This window comes from Rhinoderma darwinii, chromosome 12 (genome assembly GCF_050947455.1).
Source record: "Rhinoderma darwinii isolate aRhiDar2 chromosome 12, aRhiDar2.hap1, whole genome shotgun sequence".
NCBI classification, from domain to species: Eukaryota; Metazoa; Chordata; class Amphibia; order Anura; family Rhinodermatidae; genus Rhinoderma; species Rhinoderma darwinii.
This window is the reverse complement of record NC_134698.1, coordinates 719,428-743,633: the sequence shown is the minus strand read 5'-3', so window position 1 is coordinate 743,633 and position 24,206 is coordinate 719,428. Positions and strand designations below refer to the sequence as shown.

General features: G+C 48.8%; 1 protein-coding gene across 5 annotated transcripts; it reads right to left on the bottom strand.

Moving 5' to 3' along the window:
* Positions 1-699: 699 nt before the first annotated feature.
* LOC142665236 (pre-B-cell leukemia transcription factor-interacting protein 1-like) lies at positions 700-22,249 on the bottom strand. Of its 5 annotated transcripts, none has more exons than XM_075844862.1 (11): positions 22,105-22,249; positions 16,136-16,272; positions 13,332-13,422; positions 4,223-4,283; positions 4,075-4,142; positions 3,831-3,948; positions 3,149-3,361; positions 2,948-2,971; positions 2,785-2,861; positions 2,487-2,612; positions 700-2,079 (listed from the first exon to the last, which is right to left on the bottom strand). In XM_075844862.1, the coding sequence occupies exons 3-11, from the start codon at positions 13,389-13,391 to the stop codon at positions 715-717; spliced, it is 2,112 nt and encodes a 703-aa protein (XP_075700977.1). In that variant the 5' UTR covers positions 13,392-13,422; positions 16,136-16,272; positions 22,105-22,249; the 3' UTR covers positions 700-714. The 5 variants fall into 5 exon arrangements, with proteins under 5 accessions (XP_075700977.1, XP_075700976.1, XP_075700974.1 ...); XM_075844861.1 differs by having other exon boundaries at positions 13,332-13,419; XM_075844859.1 differs by lacking the exon at positions 16,136-16,272.
* Positions 22,250-24,206: the final 1,957 nt, after the last annotated feature.

The window sequence follows — 24,206 nt, the reverse complement described above, 5'->3', positions numbered from 1 at the left end:
CCTTCATCTAATGTTACCTCACAAGAATGGACTAAAGAAACATGAGCAGATATAATAAAGGGAATGCCACGGACGGCTGAAGAACTAATGTGGACGGGAAATCAGACAGTCTCTGGGAGGACAATGCTACGGAGATCTAGACTTTAGATCAAGGTGACTATAAAGGGGTTAATTACACAACATGAATGAGCGGTGTACATCCAGATGACGGATACACAGGACGCTAAAGGCTGGACCCAGAGTGGTCGATGTAGAATCATTCTAGCCGGAACTTATTGGAAATTGCCCTTCAACAACTTTTTCTTGCATCTAAATGGTTCCAAAAATCTGCTGATTAGTTATTCAAAATCCAACTATATAGCAGTCAAGAGTTGTTTTTTTTTTCAAATACAGTGCTCCAAATCTCCTGCATAGTTAAATAAGGTTCTGTCTACCTGCAGCAACCACTAAAGGGAGCTTAGTGGAGACTAGGGGCTAGGGAATAATGCAATTATCGCCCCTAGTGGTGGCTGCAGGTAGCTAGGATATTAAAATGCAAATCTATAGCTATGCAATGGATTTGAATCTCTGTATCAGAAAAACTGGGCTCTGACCGCTATTAAGAAAGTATTCAGTACAGAATTGTGGACCTAAAATGACCGGACTATGAACAGCTGAGCATGATTTGACCGTTGGCAAAGAAGAACACAATGTTGGGGTGTGAGGAGAACAGACTCACCTTTTCTTTGTGGCAGCTTCTCCAAAGATGCTGATGTAGACATCTCTCTCAAAGTCATCCACCAGGTCATCATTTCCAGTCTCTTTTCTGGCTAGATCTTCCAGAAAATCCTCCACATCATCCACAAAGTCTTTAAAGCGGATCTTATGGTGGGAAAAGAACGGCCCCTCAAAGAAGCCATCAAGAAGAGGCGTAAGCTCAGGGAGGTGCTCTGACAGCTGTGACTTGGCCAGGTAACTCAGCAGGAACTCCTCAAATTGCTTCCTCTGCACAGGCTTCAGCTCCACATTAAACAGGTCTACGCCATCCTTCCGAGCGCAGTCTTCCAGGCCAGAGCATCCTTCAGGAACCCGATACTGATGGTCTGAGAGCTTCTTCCAGAACTTGTTGTGGTCATGGTGCCGATGAGCTTTACTTTTCTCGTTTTCCTCCCTTTTCTTGTGACTATCAGTAAAGTCCTTCTGCCCCTTCCGAGGATGGAATACCTCCCCCGCTTCAACCTTATGATGATGCGTCTTCTCTTTCCAGCTTCGCTCAGAGTTTTCATGATGGTGGTGTGCGGAGTCTCTGCCCTTGCTCTTCCAGGTCTCTGTCTCCTCTGGGGTCGCTGCCCCAGCTTTCTCTCCCTCCCAGTGACTATGCTTCTTGTCACGCCAGTGCTTTTCCTCTTGCTTTTTGCTCCTCCACTCTTCGTGCTGTGCCTCCATCCATCGCTTGCCGTGCTCCTTGCCATGCTTGTAATGCACTTTTTTGAAGTCTCCTCCTTGAGTGGAGATGTTTGAGTCCTTGCTGGGCTTGTCTGCCCTCTTCCACTCCTTATGACCATGCTCCCTTCTTTCTTCTCCCACCTGCTCTTTCCTTCTCTGCGCGTGTTCCACATACTTCTTCTCCCACGTTTCAGACCTTTGAGCCTCCATGGCCAGCCTGCTGCTCACTTCTGAGAGATTTCCTTGGAGTAATTTCTCGTCCTCCTCTCCAGTGCTTTTTGGCACTAGATTTTCTAGATCTTGTCTGATGGAGGCCACCAACAACCGCTGCTTATCCAGTTCCTGTCGGAGCATTTGGGACTCCGCCACTAGGGTCTCCTTCTGAGCCAAGAAGCTTTCAATCTGTTTCCTTAAGGCATCCAGGTCCACTTTCAGCTGGGAGTTCTCCAACACCAAAGCCTCCTTCTCCCCACTGCTGGTCTCAAAAACTTCCAGCTTCTCCTGTACATTCTGCAGTTCCTCCTTAGCAGACAAGTGTGCAGTCTCTTCTTTCAGGAGGGCATCCTTCAGTCGGACGTTCTCTTCTGCCAGTCCTGGAGTGCCCTTCTCCCCATCACTGACAGACAGCAGAGCTCCTAACTCTTCTTTCTGCGCCTAGAATGACCGGAGAATGGAAGACTGAACATTATGTCACGCACACTCTACCCAGGGTACACCAGTCCACACAATTACTAGCCTCCCCCGTGGTCTCCCCCTCACCGATACCATGGGTCCCCTATTAATCATATGCACAACTCCCCAATAGCTGTGGTACCGTGAGAACGTAACACTATTCACGAGCACTGTAATCACGGAGGGCGCCTGCTGATGAGTGGACCTTTCCAATGGAAAACTAGATCTCCTATAATGTTATACAGCTCAGTGCAATGTGTTACAGGGTGTAAAGCAAGTGATTCGGAGGGAGATATCGCCGCCCCGGCCTGGGTCCATCAGTATGTCTATAGTGCGAGGTCTCATATTTGCTCTACATAAGGAACCGTGCAGTAAGGGAATTTGGTGACCTGAAGCTTGGCCTGCATGTGCCGAATCTCCTGGTTTTCCTTGGCAACTTTGTCTAGGAGGCCGCTCATGACCTGCAAGCTGCTCGGATCCCCCGTGAACTGGTCCGCGTGCTGCTCAATCCACTCCTGGCCGGAAACAAGGGATGAAAACCAGTTAGACAGAAGCTGCTAGTGAGACGTACTAAAAATATGTACCCCCCCCCCCCCCACGCCAAACATGAATATAGGGGTCCCACAGACAGGCTGGCACCTACACACAGACACACAACATTCGCTGCAATGTATGGAGAGTGCTCACCTGAATGTCGGAGATGACTTGTGGCGGCTGCTTGTCTCCTCCATTCACGCTGCGTGACACTACAGTCTGAGGACGATCTGGGTTGGAGAAAGACTCCGTTCAGGGATGTGCACGTTCCATATACTCCCCTACACCCACTATATGGAGAGAAAACTGAACTCACCGTCATCATTGTTGAAGCTGCTGCCTGTGGAGAGAGTGGAGACCATTAGCTCCAGATGTCTACACTGACCAATCAGCCCCCTGACCTCTATTATATGTCCTGGGTCTGGGCTAGGATAGCTCTATGAGGGATAGGGGCTATAAATGCATAACATCCATAGTTGTGAGGCAGCCAGCAGCGGGCGCTCCCATCACAACTCACCTGAGAAGACCAGAAGGCCGACGCAGATGAGGCCGACGGCTGCGATGACCAATGTGTTGAGGTTCAGAGAGGATCCAGCGTCTGTGTCCTGCTGTACGCCCCCTCCGATGCTGGGACCAATACTGACAGGAGGAGCCCCTCGGCCCACGCGCTTCCTGAGACCCTCCACATCATCCTCACTACTGGAGCAGCTTACTTCCTCCAGGTCCCCCCCTGTGGAGGCAAAATTATGGAGGGTATGTGTGACATGGAGGCATAGCACATAGACGTCACTAGCCAGAGTCACACGGGATGATAAATAAGTGGGGGAAGTCTCTCAGCAGAAGCCCGGGGGCCACACAGACCATGCAGCAGTAAGCCTTGTGTCAGTAGGAGGCTGCACAAGCTTATTCTATCAATGACCGCCATCCATGAGTGAGGAGCCGATGAGCAGTCCACTAGACATGCAGCAAGCGGACACCACACAGCACCTGTTCCATTAGCCGAGCGCAGGCCCCAGGTCCTCAGGCCACCCAGTGACAAGGGCTCAGGGAGGAGCTGTGCTAGTTTCTGAAAATAACTCTCTTCAAGACAAGAAGAAGAAGATAGAGGGGGCGAGGTTACAGGCCGAGATATTATAATAAAGAGCGTGCCGGTCCATGCACTGATCAGAGGGCCGTGCTCAGCGCCCTACACTACTCACCCACTCTGCTGGGACCTGTCGAGCTCTCCGTACCAGGAACTGGCCCCTGTTCTTCACCCGGCCTCCCAGGCTCCTCAGTGTTCAGCTGCTCCTCATGTGTAGGGCCCTCACTGAATTCCTGGGACACAGAATCGCCTTACATTAACCTCCAGAACCACAAACCACATGGCCGCCATCACAGCTTCCAAAGGTCAGCCAGCTGTTGCGGGGTCTGTCCCGCTGGAGTCTGATTAGAAAGTCTTACCGTGTCATGCTTTACATCTGGCGGCTGGACGGTCTCCTCACAGTCAGGGGGAGTCACAGGTTCTGACCCTGTAATCACAGACATACGGGTTCGGATGAGACTCCTGCACAGCAACAGAACAGACTTGTCCCCCTCCAGGACTCCTCACCTGTTACTCCGGCCTCTTCTGCTTTATCCTGCGCCGCTCCCACCGTCTCCACCGGGAAACTCTGTGCAGAAACAGATCACAATCAGCCACAATGTGAGCGCCCATCAGGAAGGGGGAGGGTTGAATGCAGGACGTCTCCCGAGGGCCCGAGCATAGCGACCACTGTATCCCGCTGCACTGCCGCCCGCACAGGATAACCTGTCTCCTAATGGGGAAGCAGGACCACCCTCCAGTAATGATCTAAAAGGGAGAGGCCTGTCAAGACCTCAAGGGGAGAGTAACCCCACAGTCCAGAGTGGGAGCATTATCAGTCACACATATGATGTAATGTCTCTGGAGGATATAATAGTGCTGGAGTGATATAAGAGGAGCGGCTGATATCAGTCACATATGATGTAATGTCTCTGGAGGATATAATAGTACTGGAGTGATATAAGAGGAGCGGCTGATATCAGTCACACATATGATGTAATGTCTGGAGGATATAATAGTGCTGGAGTGATATAAGAGGAGCGGCTGATATCAGTCACATATGATGTAATGTCTCTGGAGGATATAATAGTGCTGGAGTGATATAAGAGGAGCGGCTGATATCAGTCACACATATGATGTAAGGTCTCTGGAGGATATAATAGTACTGGAGTGATATAAGAGGAGCAGCTGATATCAGTCACATATATGATGTAATGTCTCTGGAGGATATAATAGTGCTGGAGTGATATAAGAAGAGTGGCTGATATCAGTCACACATATGATGTAATGTCTGGAGGATATAATAGTACTGGAGTGATATAAGAGGAGCGGCTGATATCAGTCACATATGATGTAATGTCTCTGTAGGATATAATAGTACTGGAGTGTTATAAGAGGAGCGGCTGATATCTGTCACATATGATGTAATGTCTCTGGAGGATATAATAGTGCTGGAGTGATATAAGAGGAGTGGCTGATATCAGTCACACATGATGTAATGTCTGGTGGATATAATAGTACTGGAGTGTTATAAGAGGAGCGGCTGATATCAGTCACACATATGATGTAATGTCTCTGGAGGATATAATAGTACTGGAGTGATATAAGAGGAGCGGCTGATATCAGTCACATATGATGTAATGTCTGGTGGATATAATAGTACTGGAGTGTTATAAGAGGAGCGGCTGATATCAGTCACACATATGATGTAATGTCTCTGGAGGATATAATAGTACTGGAGTGATATAAGAGGAGCGGCTGATATCAGTCACATATGATGTAATGTCTCTGGAGGATATAATAGTACTGGAGTGATATAAGAGGAGCGGCTGATATCAGTCATATATGATGTAATAGTGCTGGAGGATATAATAGTGCTGGAGTGATATAAGAGGAGCGGCTGATATCAGTCACATATATGATGTAATGTCTCTGGAGGATATAATAGTGCTGGAGTGTTATAAGAGGAGCGGCTGATATCAGTCACATATGATGTAATGTCTCTGGAGGATATAATAGTACTGGAGTGATATAAGAGGAGCGGCTGATATCAGTCACATATGATGTAATGTCTCTGGAGGATATAATAGTACTGGAGTGTTATAAGAGGAGCGGCTGATATCAGTCACATATATGATGTTATGTCTCTGGAGGATATAATAGTACTGGAGTGTTATAAGAGGAGCGGCTGATATCAGTCACACATATGATGTAATGTCTCTGGAGGATATAATAGTACTGGAGTGTTATAAGAGGAGCTGCTGATATCAGTCACATATGATGTAATGTCTCTGGAGGATATAATAGTACTGGAGTGATATAAGAGGAGCGGCTGATATCAGTCACACATATGATGTAATGTCTGGAGGATATAATAGTGCTGGAGTGATATAAGAGGAGCGGCTGATATCAGTCACACATATGATGTAATGTCTCTGGAGGATATAATAGTGCTGGAGTGATATAAGAGGAGCGGCTGATATCAGTCACACATATGATGTAATGTCTCTGGAGGATATAATAGTACTGGAGTGATATAAGAGGAGCGGCTGATATCAGTCACACATATGATGTAATGTCTGGAGGATATAATAGTGCTGGAGTGATATAAGAGGAGCGGCTGATATCAGTCACACATATGATGTAATGTCTCTGGAGGATATAATAGTGCTGGAGTGATATAAGAGGAGCGGCTGATATCAGTCACACATATGATGTAATGTCTCTGGAGGATATAATAGTACTGGAGTGATATAAGAGGAGCGGCTGATATCAGTCACATATATGATGTAATGTCTCTGGAGGATATAATAGTACTGGAGTGATATAAGAGGAGCGGCTGATATCAGTCACATATATGATGTAATTTCTCTGGAGGATATAATAGTACTGGAGTGTTATTAGAGGAGCGGCTGATATCAGTCACACATATGATGTAATGTCTGGAGGATATAATAGTGCTGGAGTGATATAAGAGGAGCGGCTGATATCAGTCACACATATGATGTAATGTCTCTGGAGGATATAATAGTGCTGGAGTGATATAAGAGGAGCGGCTGATATCAGTCACACATATGATGTAATGTCTCTGGAGGATATAATAGTACTGGAGTGATATAAGAGGAGCGGCTGATATCAGTCACATATATGATGTAATGTCTCTGGAGGATATAATAGTACTGGAGTGATATAAGAGGAGCGGCTGATATCAGTCACATATATGATGTAATGTCTCTGGAGGATATAATAGTGCTGGAGTGATATAAGAGGAGCGGCTGATATCAGTCACACATATGATATAATGTCTCTGGAGGATATAATAGTGCTGGAGTGTTATAAGAGGAGCGGCTGATATCAGTCACACATATGATGTAATGTCTCTGGAGGATATAATAGTGCTGGAGTGATATAAGAGGAGCGGCTGATATCAGTCACATATGATGTAATGTCTCTGGAGGATATAATAGTACTGGAGTGATATAAGAGGAGCGGCTGATATCAGTCACACATATGATGTAATGTCTGGAGGATATAATAGTGCTGGAGTGATATAAGAGGAGCGGCTGATATCAGTCACATATGATGTAATGTCTCTGGAGGATATAATAGTGCTGGAGTGATATAAGAGGAGCGGCTGATATCAGTCACACATATGATGTAAGGTCTCTGGAGGATATAATAGTACTGGAGTGATATAAGAGGAGCAGCTGATATCAGTCACATATATGATGTAATGTCTCTGGAGGATATAATAGTGCTGGAGTGATATAAGAAGAGTGGCTGATATCAGTCACACATATGATGTAATGTCTGGAGGATATAATAGTACTGGAGTGATATAAGAGGAGCGGCTGATATCAGTCACATATGATGTAATGTCTCTGTAGGATATAATAGTACTGGAGTGTTATAAGAGGAGCGGCTGATATCTGTCACATATGATGTAATGTCTCTGGAGGATATAATAGTGCTGGAGTGATATAAGAGGAGTGGCTGATATCAGTCACACATGATGTAATGTCTGGTGGATATAATAGTACTGGAGTGTTATAAGAGGAGCGGCTGATATCAGTCACACATATGATGTAATGTCTCTGGAGGATATAATAGTACTGGAGTGATATAAGAGGAGCGGCTGATATCAGTCACATATGATGTAATGTCTGGTGGATATAATAGTACTGGAGTGTTATAAGAGGAGCGGCTGATATCAGTCACACATATGATGTAATGTCTCTGGAGGATATAATAGTACTGGAGTGATATAAGAGGAGCGGCTGATATCAGTCACATATGATGTAATGTCTCTGGAGGATATAATAGTACTGGAGTGATATAAGAGGAGCGGCTGATATCAGTCATATATGATGTAATAGTGCTGGAGGATATAATAGTGCTGGAGTGATATAAGAGGAGCGGCTGATATCAGTCACATATATGATGTAATGTCTCTGGAGGATATAATAGTGCTGGAGTGTTATAAGAGGAGCGGCTGATATCAGTCACATATGATGTAATGTCTCTGGAGGATATAATAGTACTGGAGTGATATAAGAGGAGCGGCTGATATCAGTCACATATGATGTAATGTCTCTGGAGGATATAATAGTACTGGAGTGTTATAAGAGGAGCGGCTGATATCAGTCACATATATGATGTTATGTCTCTGGAGGATATAATAGTACTGGAGTGTTATAAGAGGAGCGGCTGATATCAGTCACACATATGATGTAATGTCTCTGGAGGATATAATAGTACTGGAGTGTTATAAGAGGAGCTGCTGATATCAGTCACATATGATGTAATGTCTCTGGAGGATATAATAGTACTGGAGTGATATAAGAGGAGCGGCTGATATCAGTCACACATATGATGTAATGTCTGGAGGATATAATAGTGCTGGAGTGATATAAGAGGAGCGGCTGATATCAGTCACACATATGATGTAATGTCTCTGGAGGATATAATAGTGCTGGAGTGATATAAGAGGAGCGGCTGATATCAGTCACACATATGATGTAATGTCTCTGGAGGATATAATAGTACTGGAGTGATATAAGAGGAGCGGCTGATATCAGTCACACATATGATGTAATGTCTGGAGGATATAATAGTGCTGGAGTGATATAAGAGGAGCGGCTGATATCAGTCACACATATGATGTAATGTCTCTGGAGGATATAATAGTGCTGGAGTGATATAAGAGGAGCGGCTGATATCAGTCACACATATGATGTAATGTCTCTGGAGGATATAATAGTACTGGAGTGATATAAGAGGAGCGGCTGATATCAGTCACATATATGATGTAATGTCTCTGGAGGATATAATAGTACTGGAGTGATATAAGAGGAGCGGCTGATATCAGTCACATATATGATGTAATTTCTCTGGAGGATATAATAGTACTGGAGTGTTATTAGAGGAGCGGCTGATATCAGTCACACATATGATGTAATGTCTCTGGAGTATATAATAGTACTGGAGTGATATAAGAGGAGCGGCTGATATCAGTCACACATATGATGTAATGTCTCTGGAGGATATAATAGTGCTGGAGTGATATAAGAGGAGCGGCTGATATCAGTCACATATGATGTAATGTCTCTGGAGGATATAATAGTGCTGGAGTGTTATAAGAGGAGCGGCTGATATCAGTCACACATATGATGTAATGTCTCTGGAGGATATAATAGTACTGGAGTGATATAAGAGGAGCGGCTGATATCAGTCACATATGATGTAATGTCTCTGGAGGATATAATAGTACTGGAGTGATATAAGAGGAGCGGCTGATATCAGTCACACATATGATGTAATGTCTCTGGAGGATATAATAGTGCTGGAGTGATATAAGAGGAGCGGCTGATATCAGTCACATATGATGTAATGTCTCTGGAGGATATAATAGTGCTGGAGTGATATAAGAGGAGCGGCTGATATCAGTCACATATATGATGTAATGTCTCTGGAGGATATAATAGTGCTGGAGTGATATAAGAGGAGCGGCTGATATCAGTCACATATGATGTAATGTCTCTGGAGGATATAATAGTACTGGAGTGATATAAGAGGAGCGGCTGATATCAGTCACACATATATTATGTAATGTCTCTGGAGGATATAATAGTGCTGGAGTGTTATAAGAGGAGCGGCTGATATCAGTCATATATAATATAATAGTGCTGGAGTGTGAGGGTATGTTCACACGGCCTATTTACGTCCGTTTTTCGGGCCGTAAACACCCGAAAAATCGGAAGTAGAACGCTTCCAAACATCTGCCCATTGATTTCAATGGGAAAAACGGTGTTCTGTTCCGACGGGCCATTTTTTACACGGCCGTTTTGAAAAACGGCCGCGTAAAAAACCGGCCTCGAAAAAGAAATGCAGGTCACTTCCAGGGATGTTTTTTCATAGACTCTATAGAAAACCGCTCCAAAAATGGCCAAAAAAATACCACGAAAATCACAAGTGGCTTAAAAAACAACTTCTGAAAATCACGAGCTGTTTTCCCTTGAAAACAGCGCCGTATTTTCAGACGTTTTTGAGTTTGCGTGTGAACATACCCTTATAAGAGGAGCGGCTGATATCAGCCACACATATGATGAAAATATCAGCAGCTCCTCTTATATCACTCCAGTACTATTATATCCTCCAGAGACATTACATCATATGTGTGACTGATATCAGCCGCTCCTCTTATATCACTCCAGCACTATTATATCCTCCAGACATTACATCATATGTGTGACTGATATCAGCCGCTCCTCTTATATCACTCCAGTACTATTATATCCACCAGACATTACATCATATGTGTGACTGATATCAGCCGCTCCTCTTATATCACTCCAGTACTATTATATCCTCCAGAGACATTACATCATATGTGTAACTGATATCAGCCGCTCCTCTTATATCACTCCAGTACTATTATATCCTCCAGACATTACATCATATATGACTGATATCAGCCGCTCCTCTTATAACACTCCATTACTATTATATCCTCCAGAGACATTACATCATATGTGTGACTGATATCAGCCGCTCCTCTTATATCACTCCAGTACTATTATATCCTCCAGAGACATTACATCATATGTGACTGATATCAGCCGCTCCTCTTATATCACTCCAGTACTATTATATCCTCCAGAGACATTACATCATATGTGACTGATATCAGCAGCTCATCTTATATCACTCCAGTACTATTATATCCTCCAGAGACATTACATCATATATGTGACTGATATCAGCCGCTCCTCTTATAACACTCCATTACTATTATATCCTCCAGAGACATTACATCATATGTGTGACTGATATCAGCCGCTCCTCTTATATCACTCCAGCACTATTATATCCTCCAGAGACATTACATCATATGTGTGACTGATATCAGCCGCTCCTCTTATATCACTCCAGTACTATTATATCCTCCAGAGACATTACATCATATGTGTGGACTGATATCAGCCGCTCCTCTTATATCACTCCAGTACTATTATATCCTCCAGAGACATTACATCATATGTGACTGATATCAGCCGCTCCTCTTATATCACTCCAGCACTATTATATCCTCCAGAGAGATTTTCATCATATGTTCTACTAATGTTGAGGGGGAAGGGTTTGTGTGGGAGGATGGCGGCACGGCCGGGTACATAACTCCTGCAGTATTCTTGGAGTTCACAGCCGGGACTCAGCAGTTTTATCTGACTCAGGACTATATATAGCAGCGCAATCACTGTGTACCAGGGAGCTAAGGGGGCTCCGTCACTACCAATATCACTAGACTGTGAGCTCCCGGGGGCAGGGTCACTACGGATATCACTAGACTGTGAGCTCCCGGGGGCAGGGTCACTGATGATATCACTAGACTGTGAGCTCCCGGGGGCAGGCTCACTACGGATATCACTAGACTGTGAGCTCCCGGGGGCAGGGTCACTACGGATATCACTAGACTGTGAGCTCCCGGGGGCAGGGTCACTACGGATATCACTAGACTGTGAGCTCCCGGGGGCAGGGTCACTGTTGATATCACTAGATTGTGAGCTCCCGGGGGCAGGGTCACTACGGATATCACTAGACTGAGCTCCCGGGGGCAGGGTCACTACGGATATCACTAGACTGTGAGCTCCCGGGGGCAGGGTCACTACGGATATCACTAGACTGTGAGCTCCCGGGGGCAGGGTCACTACGGATATCACTAGACTGAGCTCCCGGGGGCAGGGTCACTACGGATATCACTAGACTGTGAGCTCCCGGGGGCAGGGTCACTACGGATATCACTAGACTGTGAGCTCCCGGGGGCAGGGTCACTACGGATATCACTAGACTGTGAGCTCCCGGGGGCAGGGTCACTACTGATATCACTAGACTGTGAGCTCCCGGGGGCAGGGTCACTATGGATATCACTAGACTGTGAGCTCCCGGGGGCAGGGTCACTACTGATATCACTAGACTGTGAGCTCCCGGGGGCAGGGTCACTACGGATATCACTAGACGGTGAGCTCCCGGGGGCAGGGTCACTGTTGATATCACTAGACGGTGAGCTCCCGGGGGCAGGGTTACTACCGATATCACTAGATTGTGAGCTCCCGGGGGCAGGGTCACTACGGATATCACTAGACTGAGCTCCCGGGGGCAGGGTCACTACTGATATCACTAGATTGTGAGCTCCCGGGGGCAGGGTCACTACGGATATCACTAGACTGTGAGCTCCCGGGGGCAGGGTCACTGTTGATATCACTAGACTGTGAGCTCCCGGGGGCAGGGTCACTACCGATATCACTAGATTGTGAGCTCCCGGGGGCAGGGTCACTACCGATATCACTAGATTGTGAGCTCCCGGGGGCAGGGTCACTACCGATATCACTAGATTGTGAGCTCCCGGGGGCAGGGTCACTACCGATATCACTAGATTGTGAGCTCCCGGGGGCAGGGTCACTACCGATATCACTAGATTGTGAGCTCCCGGGGGCAGGGTCACTACCGATATCACTAGATTGTGAGCTCCCGGGGGCAGGGTTACTGCCAATATCACTAGACTGTGAGCTCCCGGGGGCAGGGTCACTGATGATATCACTAGACTGTGAGCTCCCGGGGGCAGGGTCACTGATGATTATTACTCACGGGCAGGGTCACTGATGATATCTGATGTTATCACGGGCAGGGTCACTGATGTTTATTACTCACGGGCAGGGTCACTGATGATATCACTAGACTGTGAGCTCCCGGGGGCAGGGTCACTACGGATATCAATAGACTGTGAGCTCCCCGGGGCAGGGTCACTACGGATATCACTAGACTGTGAGCTTCCGGGGGCAGGGTCACTGATGATATCACTAGATTGTGAGCTCCCGGGGGCAGGGTCACTACGGATATCACTAGACTGTGAGCTCCCGGGGGCAGGGTTACTGATATCACTAGACTGTGAGCTCCCGGGGGCAGGGTTACTGATGATATCACTAGATTGTGAGCTCCCGGGGGCAGGGTTACTGATGATATCACTAGACTGTGAGCTCCCGGGGGTAGGGTCATGGATTGTATGCTCCAGTCGTGCTGGGAGGCCACACAGTGGGAGGAGCCTGTCTTAGCAGTGCAGTCCCTGCCGCGGGACCTCTCTTACCTCTGCACTGGGCATCACCCAGTTATTCTCGGAGTCTCGGCCATCGGGACCCTCCGACATCCTTCACCCAAATGTGGACGCTTCAGTCCTGCTGAGAATAAACAACGTTTTATGATTTTTTTTTCCGTTCCAAGACGCTGTGTAACCCCACCCACTGCGGACTGACACTGGACACGAACGTCATAAATCCATTAAGCGACACCAAATGTAAAATAAGCCTCTGGGCTAAGTACAGCAGCAGCCATCTCTCCTGTCCTTTGTTACAACGTATCGGTGCAGGTACATTGTATCTATATGGAGCCCAGGCAGTTTAGCTTCCAGCGGCATGTCTAGACCACATACAATAGTAACAAACCCTCAGCTATGAGAAGTATTTTGTCAGGACAGGTTTTTAATCTCTGAATTTAATGAAGAATTTTCCTATTCACTGACTGCAGGCAGAGATCTTGCAATTGGTGAGGAAATAAAACAGAACCCTAACATTTTATTACTTAGCGACAGTCCACTAACCCCCTGCGCATGAGTGAATGCACAATATGGAATAGGAGTAGCCCTAACACAATCCGTCAGCTGTGGCCAACCTGCTTGTTGATGGTTTCTGGGTAGTAACATATTTACCTGTACTCTGCACAGAGTAACAGAAATCCCCTGTGGAGGAGGTAATGATGTTTATATTCACGGAATACTGAAGATGGTTCACCGGAGGCGGAGCGCACAGCCGTGTCATGATGTCAGCGCGTTACTGTGGCCTCATTGTTCCTCCATACAATGAACCTGGAGAAGTCGTCTGCTAAATTTGTCTAAGATTTATTTCACTTGCAAATTCATCCAAATGAGTGGAGAGTAAAGAAGACAGCTGTGCGGGCATTACACGACACGGAGCAATGCGGCAGCTGCCGGCACAGGAGAAGGGGGGCCACACCACAATATCAGGCTGGGGCCTCGCATGACGGAGTCCAAAATATATAGAAGAAAACAAGTGCCATTGACCTGCTGTTAGAGACTAGGAGGTCTCTCAGAACCTGGTGCCCCCCCCCCCAATTACTGCAGTCCATGGACCATCAGAAGCCAGGGTAGGTAGCGTGGAGGGAAAGGCTACGAGAGCGACGCACAGCTACGGATAAAGCCGGGCACAGAGTCCAGCATGACAGCATGGAGGATCCAGGAGTCAGGGACACGGCCGTACAAGAAAATCTAGGCTGAAGATGAATAAGCGGCCACAATACTATTCCTATCCCACAGTGTTTGCTCTGTTTTATCTCAGGCGTAATAAATGGAGCAGTTACCAATGTCAAACACACAACAGCTGCTCCGTACCAGACTCTCACTCATCACCGGGAAATCAATGCGCCCATTCCAGACTGCTCAACACATGTGAAGGTGACACAGAAAGGAACGTCTGAACGACGAGGTGACATGGACCCGACCACAAGGAGCCCACCACCACAACAAGGTCACGTGGACCCAACTAATATCACCACGAGGTCACGTGGACCCAACTAACACATCATGAGGTCAAGTGGACACTACCAACGCATCACCACAAGATCACATGGACCCGACCACCACATCATCATAACGAGGTCACGTGACCCAGACCAACAAACTATCACAACAAGGCCACATGGGCCCGACCACCACATCATTTTAAGCTCACGTGGACCCGACCACCACCACAACGAGGTCACGTGGACCCAACCAACACATCATGAGATCATGTGGACACGACCAACGCATAATCACGACGACGTCACGTGGACCCAACCACCACATTAAAAACGATGACCGTAATGAACACAGGACCATGGTGGGACTGTTGACACCCCGTGTCCTGTGTTATAACGGGTGCCAGCTTCTCATCATGTGTAGAATGTTCCTGGCAGCTGACAACCCCTCCCCCCAACAGTGGTTGAATGATGCCACGACACTCCTTCCGGTGCACTCTGAGGTACCAGCTACACATGGTTATTGTGTGAACTGGTGTACCGGCGCCAATGTAATGTGAAGCGGGGGAAAATTGTACTTACACCGATGACCACAGAAGCCACATAGACCAAGCCCGCCACCAGGTGATGGTCAGTAACCTAGCAGATCACTCGGCACACTGGGTGGGAGAGGGGATCTGTATACTCCATTTACACACAGGAGCAGGGGACTGCAGACTCAAGAAGGAAGAGCAGTGACATCACCCCAGCCGACAGCATATCCAGGAGGCAGCAATGACTGTAGAAACTTGAGGGCCCCCTAGTAGTCAGAACAGAGCTCCCCTTATTCGTTACCGCAGTGTACGGATTCCCATTAGTTAGGAAAATGGTGTTCCCCACTTCCGCTCCTGTGATGTTCCCTCTGCTGGCAAGATGATACATAGAGAGGTATGCAGCATTATATAAGAGCCTCTCCGTGCTTCTTAGTCCCCCCGATCATTGGGACCATCTCCCCTCTATGGGACACAGTTATACAGGGAGGGTTCCTAGCCCGCCGACTATCACACCTTGTCTGGGTAGGACTATAGTTTAGGCCGTCTTCCGGTCCGTGTCCTCTTCTTCATCGCTCCTGTTTCAGGACTGGAGCCATGTTGACTTAACCATTTTGTGCCCAGTGTCATTTTGGCCAGGGAGCCTCCCCCATTGTTTCGGCTCCTGGAAGGGAGTTGAGGATTTTTTTTTTTTGGGGGGGGGGCAGCACTTTCAGTTGTCCCCTTCTCTTGGACCTCTAGCTGAGGCACAGAAGGGACCATGTGCTATCTGAGGGTCTGCTCCACCTGCAGAGAAGTGACCAGGCCCTGGCTCCTTCCTCAGACTCACCGTGCTGTGGCGGCAGGAACGTCCCGCTGAGGGTCTGCTCCACCTGCAGAGAAGTGACCAGGCCCTGGCTCCTTCCTCAGACTCACCCTGGTGTGGCGGCAGGAACGTCCCGCTGACCTGATGTGTTGTCTCTCATACTAATTAAAATGTGAAAGATTTTATTAATGGTGTGCTCCAATATTGGCGTAAAATACGGCAGCCAAACAAGTGTCCGACAGGTCTAGCGAACACAGCGCGCGCCATTACGAGGAGCATTTACCCGATTTCTTCTGTTTTTACACATTTATCACACTTGAATAATTCAGATCATTAAATATTAATATTAAGGTCCATGTCCAGGGGCCAGTAATCAAGAACGAGCGCTCCAAAGTACGCGCCTTCATTTGATAATAAACGCGGCAACGATCAGTCGACAAACGCTTGGTCAGCTGCAGAAACGGTCAGCAGCACGTCTCCCTGTGTAAACAGCGACGTACTGCAGGCAACATGCAAAGTGATGGAGACGGACGATCCGATTAACCCGTCTCCGTACAGTGTAGCATCTGAGTAAAGGGCCTGGTAATGAGAAGTGATCCCCCATGGTGGTGGTAGTAGTGTGATGGTTATACATGGTGGTGGTGGTGGTAGTAGTGTGATGGTTATACATGGTGGTAGTAGTAGTGTGATGGTTATACATGGTGGTGGTGGTAGTAGTGTGATGGTTATACATGGTGGTAGTAGTAGTGTGATGGTTATACATGGTGGTGGTGGTGGTAGTAGTGTGATGGTTATACATGGTGGTAGTAGTAGTGTGATGGTTATACATGGTGGTGGTAGTAATGTGACGGTTATACATGGTGGTGGTGGTAGTGTGATGGTTATACATGGTGGTGGTAGTAGTGTGACGGTCTGACATGGTGGTGGTGGTAGTAGTGTGATGGTTATACATGGTGGTGGTGGTAGTAGTGTGATGGTTATACATGGTGGTGGTAGTAGTGTGACGGTCTGACATGGTGGTGGTGGTAGTAGTGTGATGGTTATACATGGTGGTGGTGGTAGTAGTGTGATGGTTATACATGGTGGTGGTGGTAGTAGTGTGATGGTTATACATGGTGGTAGTAGTAGTGTGATGGTTATACATGGTGGTAGTAGTAGTGTGATGGTTATACATGGTGGTGGTAGTAGTGTGATGGTTATACATGGTGGTGGTAGTAGTGTGATGGTTATACATGGTGGTGGTGGTAGTAGTGTGATGGTTATACATGGTGGTGGCCAGTTATTAGGTGTGGGGGGTAATTACTTCCTCACATGGGGGTACGGCCAGTTATTAGGTGGGGGGGGTAATTACTTCCTCACATGGGGGCACGGCCAGTTATTAGGTGGGGGGGGTAATTACTTCCTCACATGGGGGCACGGACAGTTATTAGGTGGGGGGGGGGTAATTACTTCCTCACATGGGGGTACGGCCAGTTATTAGGTGGGGGGGGTAATTACTTCCTCACATGGGGGCACGGCCAGTTATTAGGTGGGGGGGGTAATTACTTCCTCACATGGGGGCACGGCCAGTTATTAGGTGGGGGGGGGGTAATTACTTCCTCACATGGGGGGCACGGCCAGTTATTAGGTGGGGGGGTAATTACTTCCTCACATGGGGGGCACGGCCAGTTATTAGGTGGGGGGGTAATTACTTCCTCACATGGGGGGCACGGCCAGTTATTAGGTGGGGGGGTAATTACTTCCTCACATGGGGGGCACGGCCAGTTATTAGGTGGGGGGTAATTACTTCCTCACATGGGGGGCACGGCCAGTTATTAGGTGGGGGGTAATTACTTCCTCACATGGGGGGCACGGCCAGTTATTAGGTGGGGGGTAATTACTTCCTCACATGGGGGGCACGGCCAGTTATTAGGTGGGGGGTAATTACTTCCTCACATGGGGGGCACGGCCAGTTATTAGGTGGGGGGTAATTACTTCCTCACATGGGGGCACGGCCAGTTATTAGGTGGAGGGGTAATTACTTCCTCACATGGGGGCACGGCCAGTTATTAGGTGGGGGGTAATTACTTCCTCACATGGGGGGCACGGCCAGTTATTAGGTGGAGGGTAATTACTTCCTCACATGGGGGGCACGGCCAGTTATTAGGTGGGGGGGTAATTACTTCCTCACATGGGGGCACGGCCAGTTATTAGGTGGGAGGTAATTACTTCCTCACATGGGGGCACGGCCAGTTATTAGGTGGGGGGGTAATTACTTCCTCACATGGGGGCACGGCCAGTTATTAGGTGGGAGGTGTAATTACTTCCTCACATGGGGGGCACGGCCAGTTATTAGGTGGGGGGGTAATTACTTCCTCACATGGGGGCACGGCCAGTTATTAGGTGGGGGGGGTAATTACTTCCTCACATGGGGGCACGGCCAGTTATTAGGTGGGAGGGGTAATTACTTCCTCACATGGGGGCACGGCCAGTTATTAGGTGGGGGGGTAATTACTTCCTCACATGGGGGCACGGCCAGTTATTAGGTGGGAGGGGTAATTACTTCCTCACATGGGGGCACGGCCAGTTATTAGGTGGGAGGGGTAATTACTTCCTCACATGGGGGGCACGGCCAGTTATTAGGTGGGGGGATAATTACTTCCTCACATGGGGGGCACGGCCAGTTATTAGGTGGGGGGGGGTAATTACTTCCTCACATGGGGGGCACGGCCAGTTATTAGGTGGGGGGGGGTAATTACTTCCTCACATGGGGGGCACGGCCAGTTATTAGGTGGGGGGGTAATTACTTCCTCACATGGGGGCACGGCCAGTTATTAGGTGGGGGGTAATTACTTCCTCGCATGGGGGGCACGGCCAGTTATTAGGTGGGAGGGGTAATTACTTCCTCACATGGGGGGCACGGCCAGTTATTAGGTGGGGGGTAATTACTTCCTCACATGGGGGGTAGGGCCAGTTATTAGGTGGGGGGGGGTAATTACTTCCTCACATGGGGGGCACGGCCAGTTATTAGGTGGAGGGGTAATTACTTCCTCACATGGGGGGCACGGCCAGTTATTAGGTGGAGGGGTAATTACTTCCTCACATGGGGGGCACGGCCAGTTATTAGGTGGGAGGGGTAATTACTTCCTCACATGGGGGGCACTGCCAGTTATTAGGTGGAGGGTAATTACTTCCTCACATGGGGGGCACGGCCAGTTATTAGGTGGAGGGTAATTACTTCCTCACATGGGGGGCACGGCCAGTTATTAGGTGGAGGGGTAATTACTTCCTCACATGGGGGGCACGGCCAGTTATTAGGTGGAGGGGTAATTACTTCCTCACATGGGGGGCACGGCCAGTTATTAGGTGGGGGGGTAATTACTTCCTCACATGGGGGGCACGGCGAGTTATTAGGTGGGGGGTAATTACTTCCTCACATGGGGGGCACGGCCAGTTATTAGGTGGGGGGGTAATTACTTCCTCACATGGGGGCACGGCCAGTTATTAGGTGGAGGGGTAATTACTTCCTCACATGGGGGCACGGCCAGTTATTAGGTGGGGGGGTAATTACTTCCTCACATGGGGGCACGGCCAGTTATTAGGTGGGAGGGGTAATTACTTCCTCACATGGGGGGCACGGCCAGTTATTAGGTGGGGGGGTAATTACTTCCTCACATGGGAGCACGGCCAGTTATTAGGTGGGGGGGGTAATTACTTCCTCACATGGGGGCACGGCCAGTTATTAGGTGGGAGGGGTAATTACTTCCTCACATGGGGGCACGGCCAGTTATTAGGTGGGGGGGTAATTACTTCCTCACATGGGGGGCACGGCCAGTTATTAGGTGGGGGGGTAATTACTTCCTCACATGGGGGCACGGCCAGTTATTAGGTGGGGGGGGGGTAATTACCTTCCTCACATGGGGGGCACGGCCAGTTATTAGGTGGGGGGTAATTACTTCCTCACATGGGGGGCACGGCCAGTTATTAGGTGGGGGGTAATTACTTCCTCACATGGGGGCACGGCCAGTTATTAGGTGGGGGGGGTAATTACTTTCTCACATGGGGGGCACGGCCAGTTATTAGGTGGGGGGGTAATTACTTCCTCACATGGGGCACGGCCAGTTATTAGGTGGGGGGTAATTACTTCCTCACATGGGGGGCACGGCCAGTTATTAGGTGGGGGGGTAATTACTTCCTCACATGGGGCACGGCCAGTTATTAGGTGGGGGGTAATTACTTCCTCACATGGGGGGCACGGCCAGTTATTAGGTGGGGGGGTAATTACTTCCTCACATGGGGGCACGGCCAGTTATTAGGTGGGGGGGTAATTACTTCCTCACATGGGGGGCACGGCCAGTTATTAGGTGGGGGGGGGTTAGTGTGTGTGTGTGTGTGTGTATGTACACAACGATATACCATACACACACACACACAACTATATATACACACTACACACCTGTATACTATACACACACACCCTTATATACTATATACATACACACACTGTACACACCTATATACTATATATACACACACACACACAAATATACTATACAATCACACACAACTATATATACACACCAACCTATATACTATAGACCAATATACTATACACACACACTATAAACTATACACACACACAGTATATACTATATACACACACACACACACACCCCTATATAATACAGAGTATATGCTATACACACACTATAAACTATACACACACACACATATATATATATATACACACACACACACACACACAGTATAAACTAAACACACACTATAAACTATACACACACACACACACACACAGTATAAACTACACACACAATATACTATACACACACCTATATACTATACACATTGTATACTACACACACCACTATATACACACCATACACCCACACCCACACACACACACCCATATACTATACACACACAACTACATAAACACACACCCACACAGCACTATATACACACACTGTACACTATATACACACAGTACACTATATACACATACACACACCACAATATACACACACTGTACACTATATACACACACCACTATATACACACACTGTACACTATATACACACACCATTATATACACACACTGTACACTATATACACACACACACACCACTATATACACACACACACACACCACTATATACACACACACACCACTATATACACACACACACCACTATATACACACACTGTACACTATATACACACACACACACACCACTATACACACACACACACCATTATATACACACACTGTACACTATACACACACACACACACCACTATATACACACACTGTACACTATATACACACAATCTCCCCTCCCCCGTCTGCCCCCCAGGCCTCGACATCTTGTCATAAAAACACCGTAAAAGGTGCTGAACCCTCACACTACATCATCTCCACTGTTCTATCACTCACATACACAGAGCCTCCTGCTTCATGAATACAATGCTAGAGCCCCAGTGAAGACTGACACCCCCGACCTCACACAGCGCCGGGGGCTGGAGGTTTCTGCACAGACCTCTGACATTTAGGGGGTGCGGACAGAATGGAGGAAGACGATTTATAACGTCCGGCGTATTACTGCAACGTCTCTGCGACCGCAACAGCAAGAACGGAAACCAGGGAGGAAGCGCCACTGAGCACCGACTGCATCCCATCCCACAGACCGCTCCTGACAACCTCTGTGCTGCTGGGAGCCCGAGAACACATACACTGCTCCCTCCTGAAAGACTCTGTGCTGCTGGGAACCCTACAGTACTCATACACTGGTATCTTCCGAAATACTCTGTACTGCTGGGTGCTCTACAATACTCATACATTGCTCCCTCCTGACACACTCTGTACTGCTGGGAGCTCTACAATACTCATACATTGCTCCCTCCTGACACACTCTGTGCTGCTGGGAGCTCTACAATACTCACTGCTGAGACATAATACTAGTAAAGCATGCTGGGACTGTGGCCGCGCTCCTCACCTGCTCTCCCGGCAGCTCTCTCCTCTGTGGCCGTGCTCCTCACCCGGCTGCTCTCTCCTCTCTAGCCGCCTCCGCCCTCGGGTCACTTTCCTGAAACTTGTGAAGCAGCCAGAGACATAGAGCACGTGACCCCGCCCGACCAATCCTCTGAGCCATACGGGCCGCCGGCGGTAACCAAGAGGCTGCTCTACCCCGCCCCTAGCAACGTGACAGGAGGAAAGTGTGCGAAGCGCGGTGATTGACAGGTTGATTTACCCTGCGCCTGCCGGCAGTTACAGCGACAGGTGAACAGCTGCTGCAGTACAGGGAGCAGGACGCGCGGGGGCGCTGTAGGTGTGTGTCGTACCCGTGATTACTGATACATCAACTGGTAACGTGTGAGATAGGGAGACTAGATTGTGAGCTCCTGGGGTAAGGGAGTGATAGTTGCCGCCCTGTTCCGTATCTTGCGGGTTATGTGTAAATAGTTGTAGATGTGCGATATTTTTTAAGCAAAATCTGCGACTTTTCGTAGGAGTTTGGAAAGTGGGCGTGGCCTCCGATGAGACGGGAAAACGCCAGACGTGTCCTGTAGAAAGCCGGGAACTGGCGCATAAAGTGGCGCAAATCCTGGCAACGATCTCATAAGCGGCGTACGACAGACTTAGGAGACATGGCCCTGCAGACTGGACATGAATAGGGGGCCCTGAGGAGGCAGCAGCGGAGCCCTGCGGAATACTAAGCACCGGCCGCCTATTAATACCGCCGCTATTTATAGCCCAGCGCAGCTGTTACTCCACACACAGCCCAACCGGCGCAGCCGTTACTCCACACGCAGCCCAACCGGCGCGGCCGTTACTCCACACGCATCTCAACCGGCACGGCCGTTACTCCACACGCAGCTCAACCGGCGCGGCAGTTTCTCCACACGCAGCTCAACCGGCGCGGCCGTTACTCCACACGCATCTCAACCGGCACGGCCGTTACTCCACACGCATCTCAACCGGCACGGCCGTTACTCCACACGCAGCTCAACCGGCGCGGCAGTTTCTCCACACGCAGCTCAACCGGCGCGGCCGTTACTCCACACGCAGCTCAACCGGCACGGCCGTTACTCCACACGCAGCTCAACCGGCGCGGCAGTTTCTCCACACGCAGCTCAACCGGCGCGGCCGTTACTCCACACACAGCTCAACCGGCACGGCCGTTACTCCACACGCAGCTCAACCGGCGCGGCAGTTTCTCCACACTCAGCTCAACCGGCGCGGCCGTTACTCCACACGCATCTCAACCGGCACGGCCGTTACTCCACACGCAGCTCAACCGGCACGGCAGTTTCTCCACACGCAGCTCAACCGGCGCGGCCGTTACTCCACACGCAGCTCAACCGGCGCGGCCGTTACTCCACACGCAGCTCAACCGGCGCGGCCGTTACTCCACACGCAGCCCAACCGGCGCGGCCGTTACTCCACACGCAGCTCAACCGTTACTCCACACGCAGCTCGACCAGCGCGGCTACTACTCCACACACAGCTCAACCACCCAACCGTCCTACTCTCTAATAAACTCTGCTTAATGTAAATGAATAGGAACCTTATATCCAGAGGCCGGTCATGGCCAGACGACGACCGCACAGCTGCAGAGCTCGGTGCAGTAGATCAGCGCTCCCACTTGTAAGAAACCCCACAGCCTCTGGATGTGAACCATGAAGGTTTTCCATTCACTGACAACAAGCAGAGATACACAAGGAATTTGACCATTTCAGTATACAGTGATGAAGCTTCATATAGCGGGTAGGGGGCCTTTATTTGGGGCACTCTGCAGATTGACCAATCACAGCATACGAGTGAAAACCTCCCCCCACAACACAGACCCGCAGCCCTCAGACGTCTCTGGGGGGCCACGGAACATCACCCCTGGCCGCTCCTGAGGTGACACGGAGCAGCTCTCATCTCACCACCATGGAGATGATGTCACCCGCCTGACACGTATAAGTTGCAGGATTCTGAGTCCCTATGACAACACTTCCTGTGCTGCAAGTAACTCTCCTCACCATTAGAGGGCCTGTGCAGTCTCATCTCCACTATTAAGGAGGCTTTATACTGCGGAGCGCTGCGCCAGGG

What these genes read in the sequence shown, in the direction of transcription:
- LOC142665236 (XM_075844862.1), bottom strand. Translation starts at nt 13,391, where the DNA reads ATGTCGGAGGGTCCCGATGGCCGAGACTCCGAGAATAACTGGGTGATG. An exon ending in AGAAGAGGCCGGAGTAACAG is followed by an intron (nt 4,143 to 4,222) that starts GTGAGGAGTCCT and finishes CTGTGATTACAG; the next exon opens with GGTCAGAACCTGTGACTCCC. An exon ending in ACATGCAGGCCAAGCTTCAG is followed by an intron (nt 2,080 to 2,486) that starts GTCACCAAATTC and finishes CGGTCATTCTAG; the next exon opens with GCGCAGAAAGAAGAGTTAGG.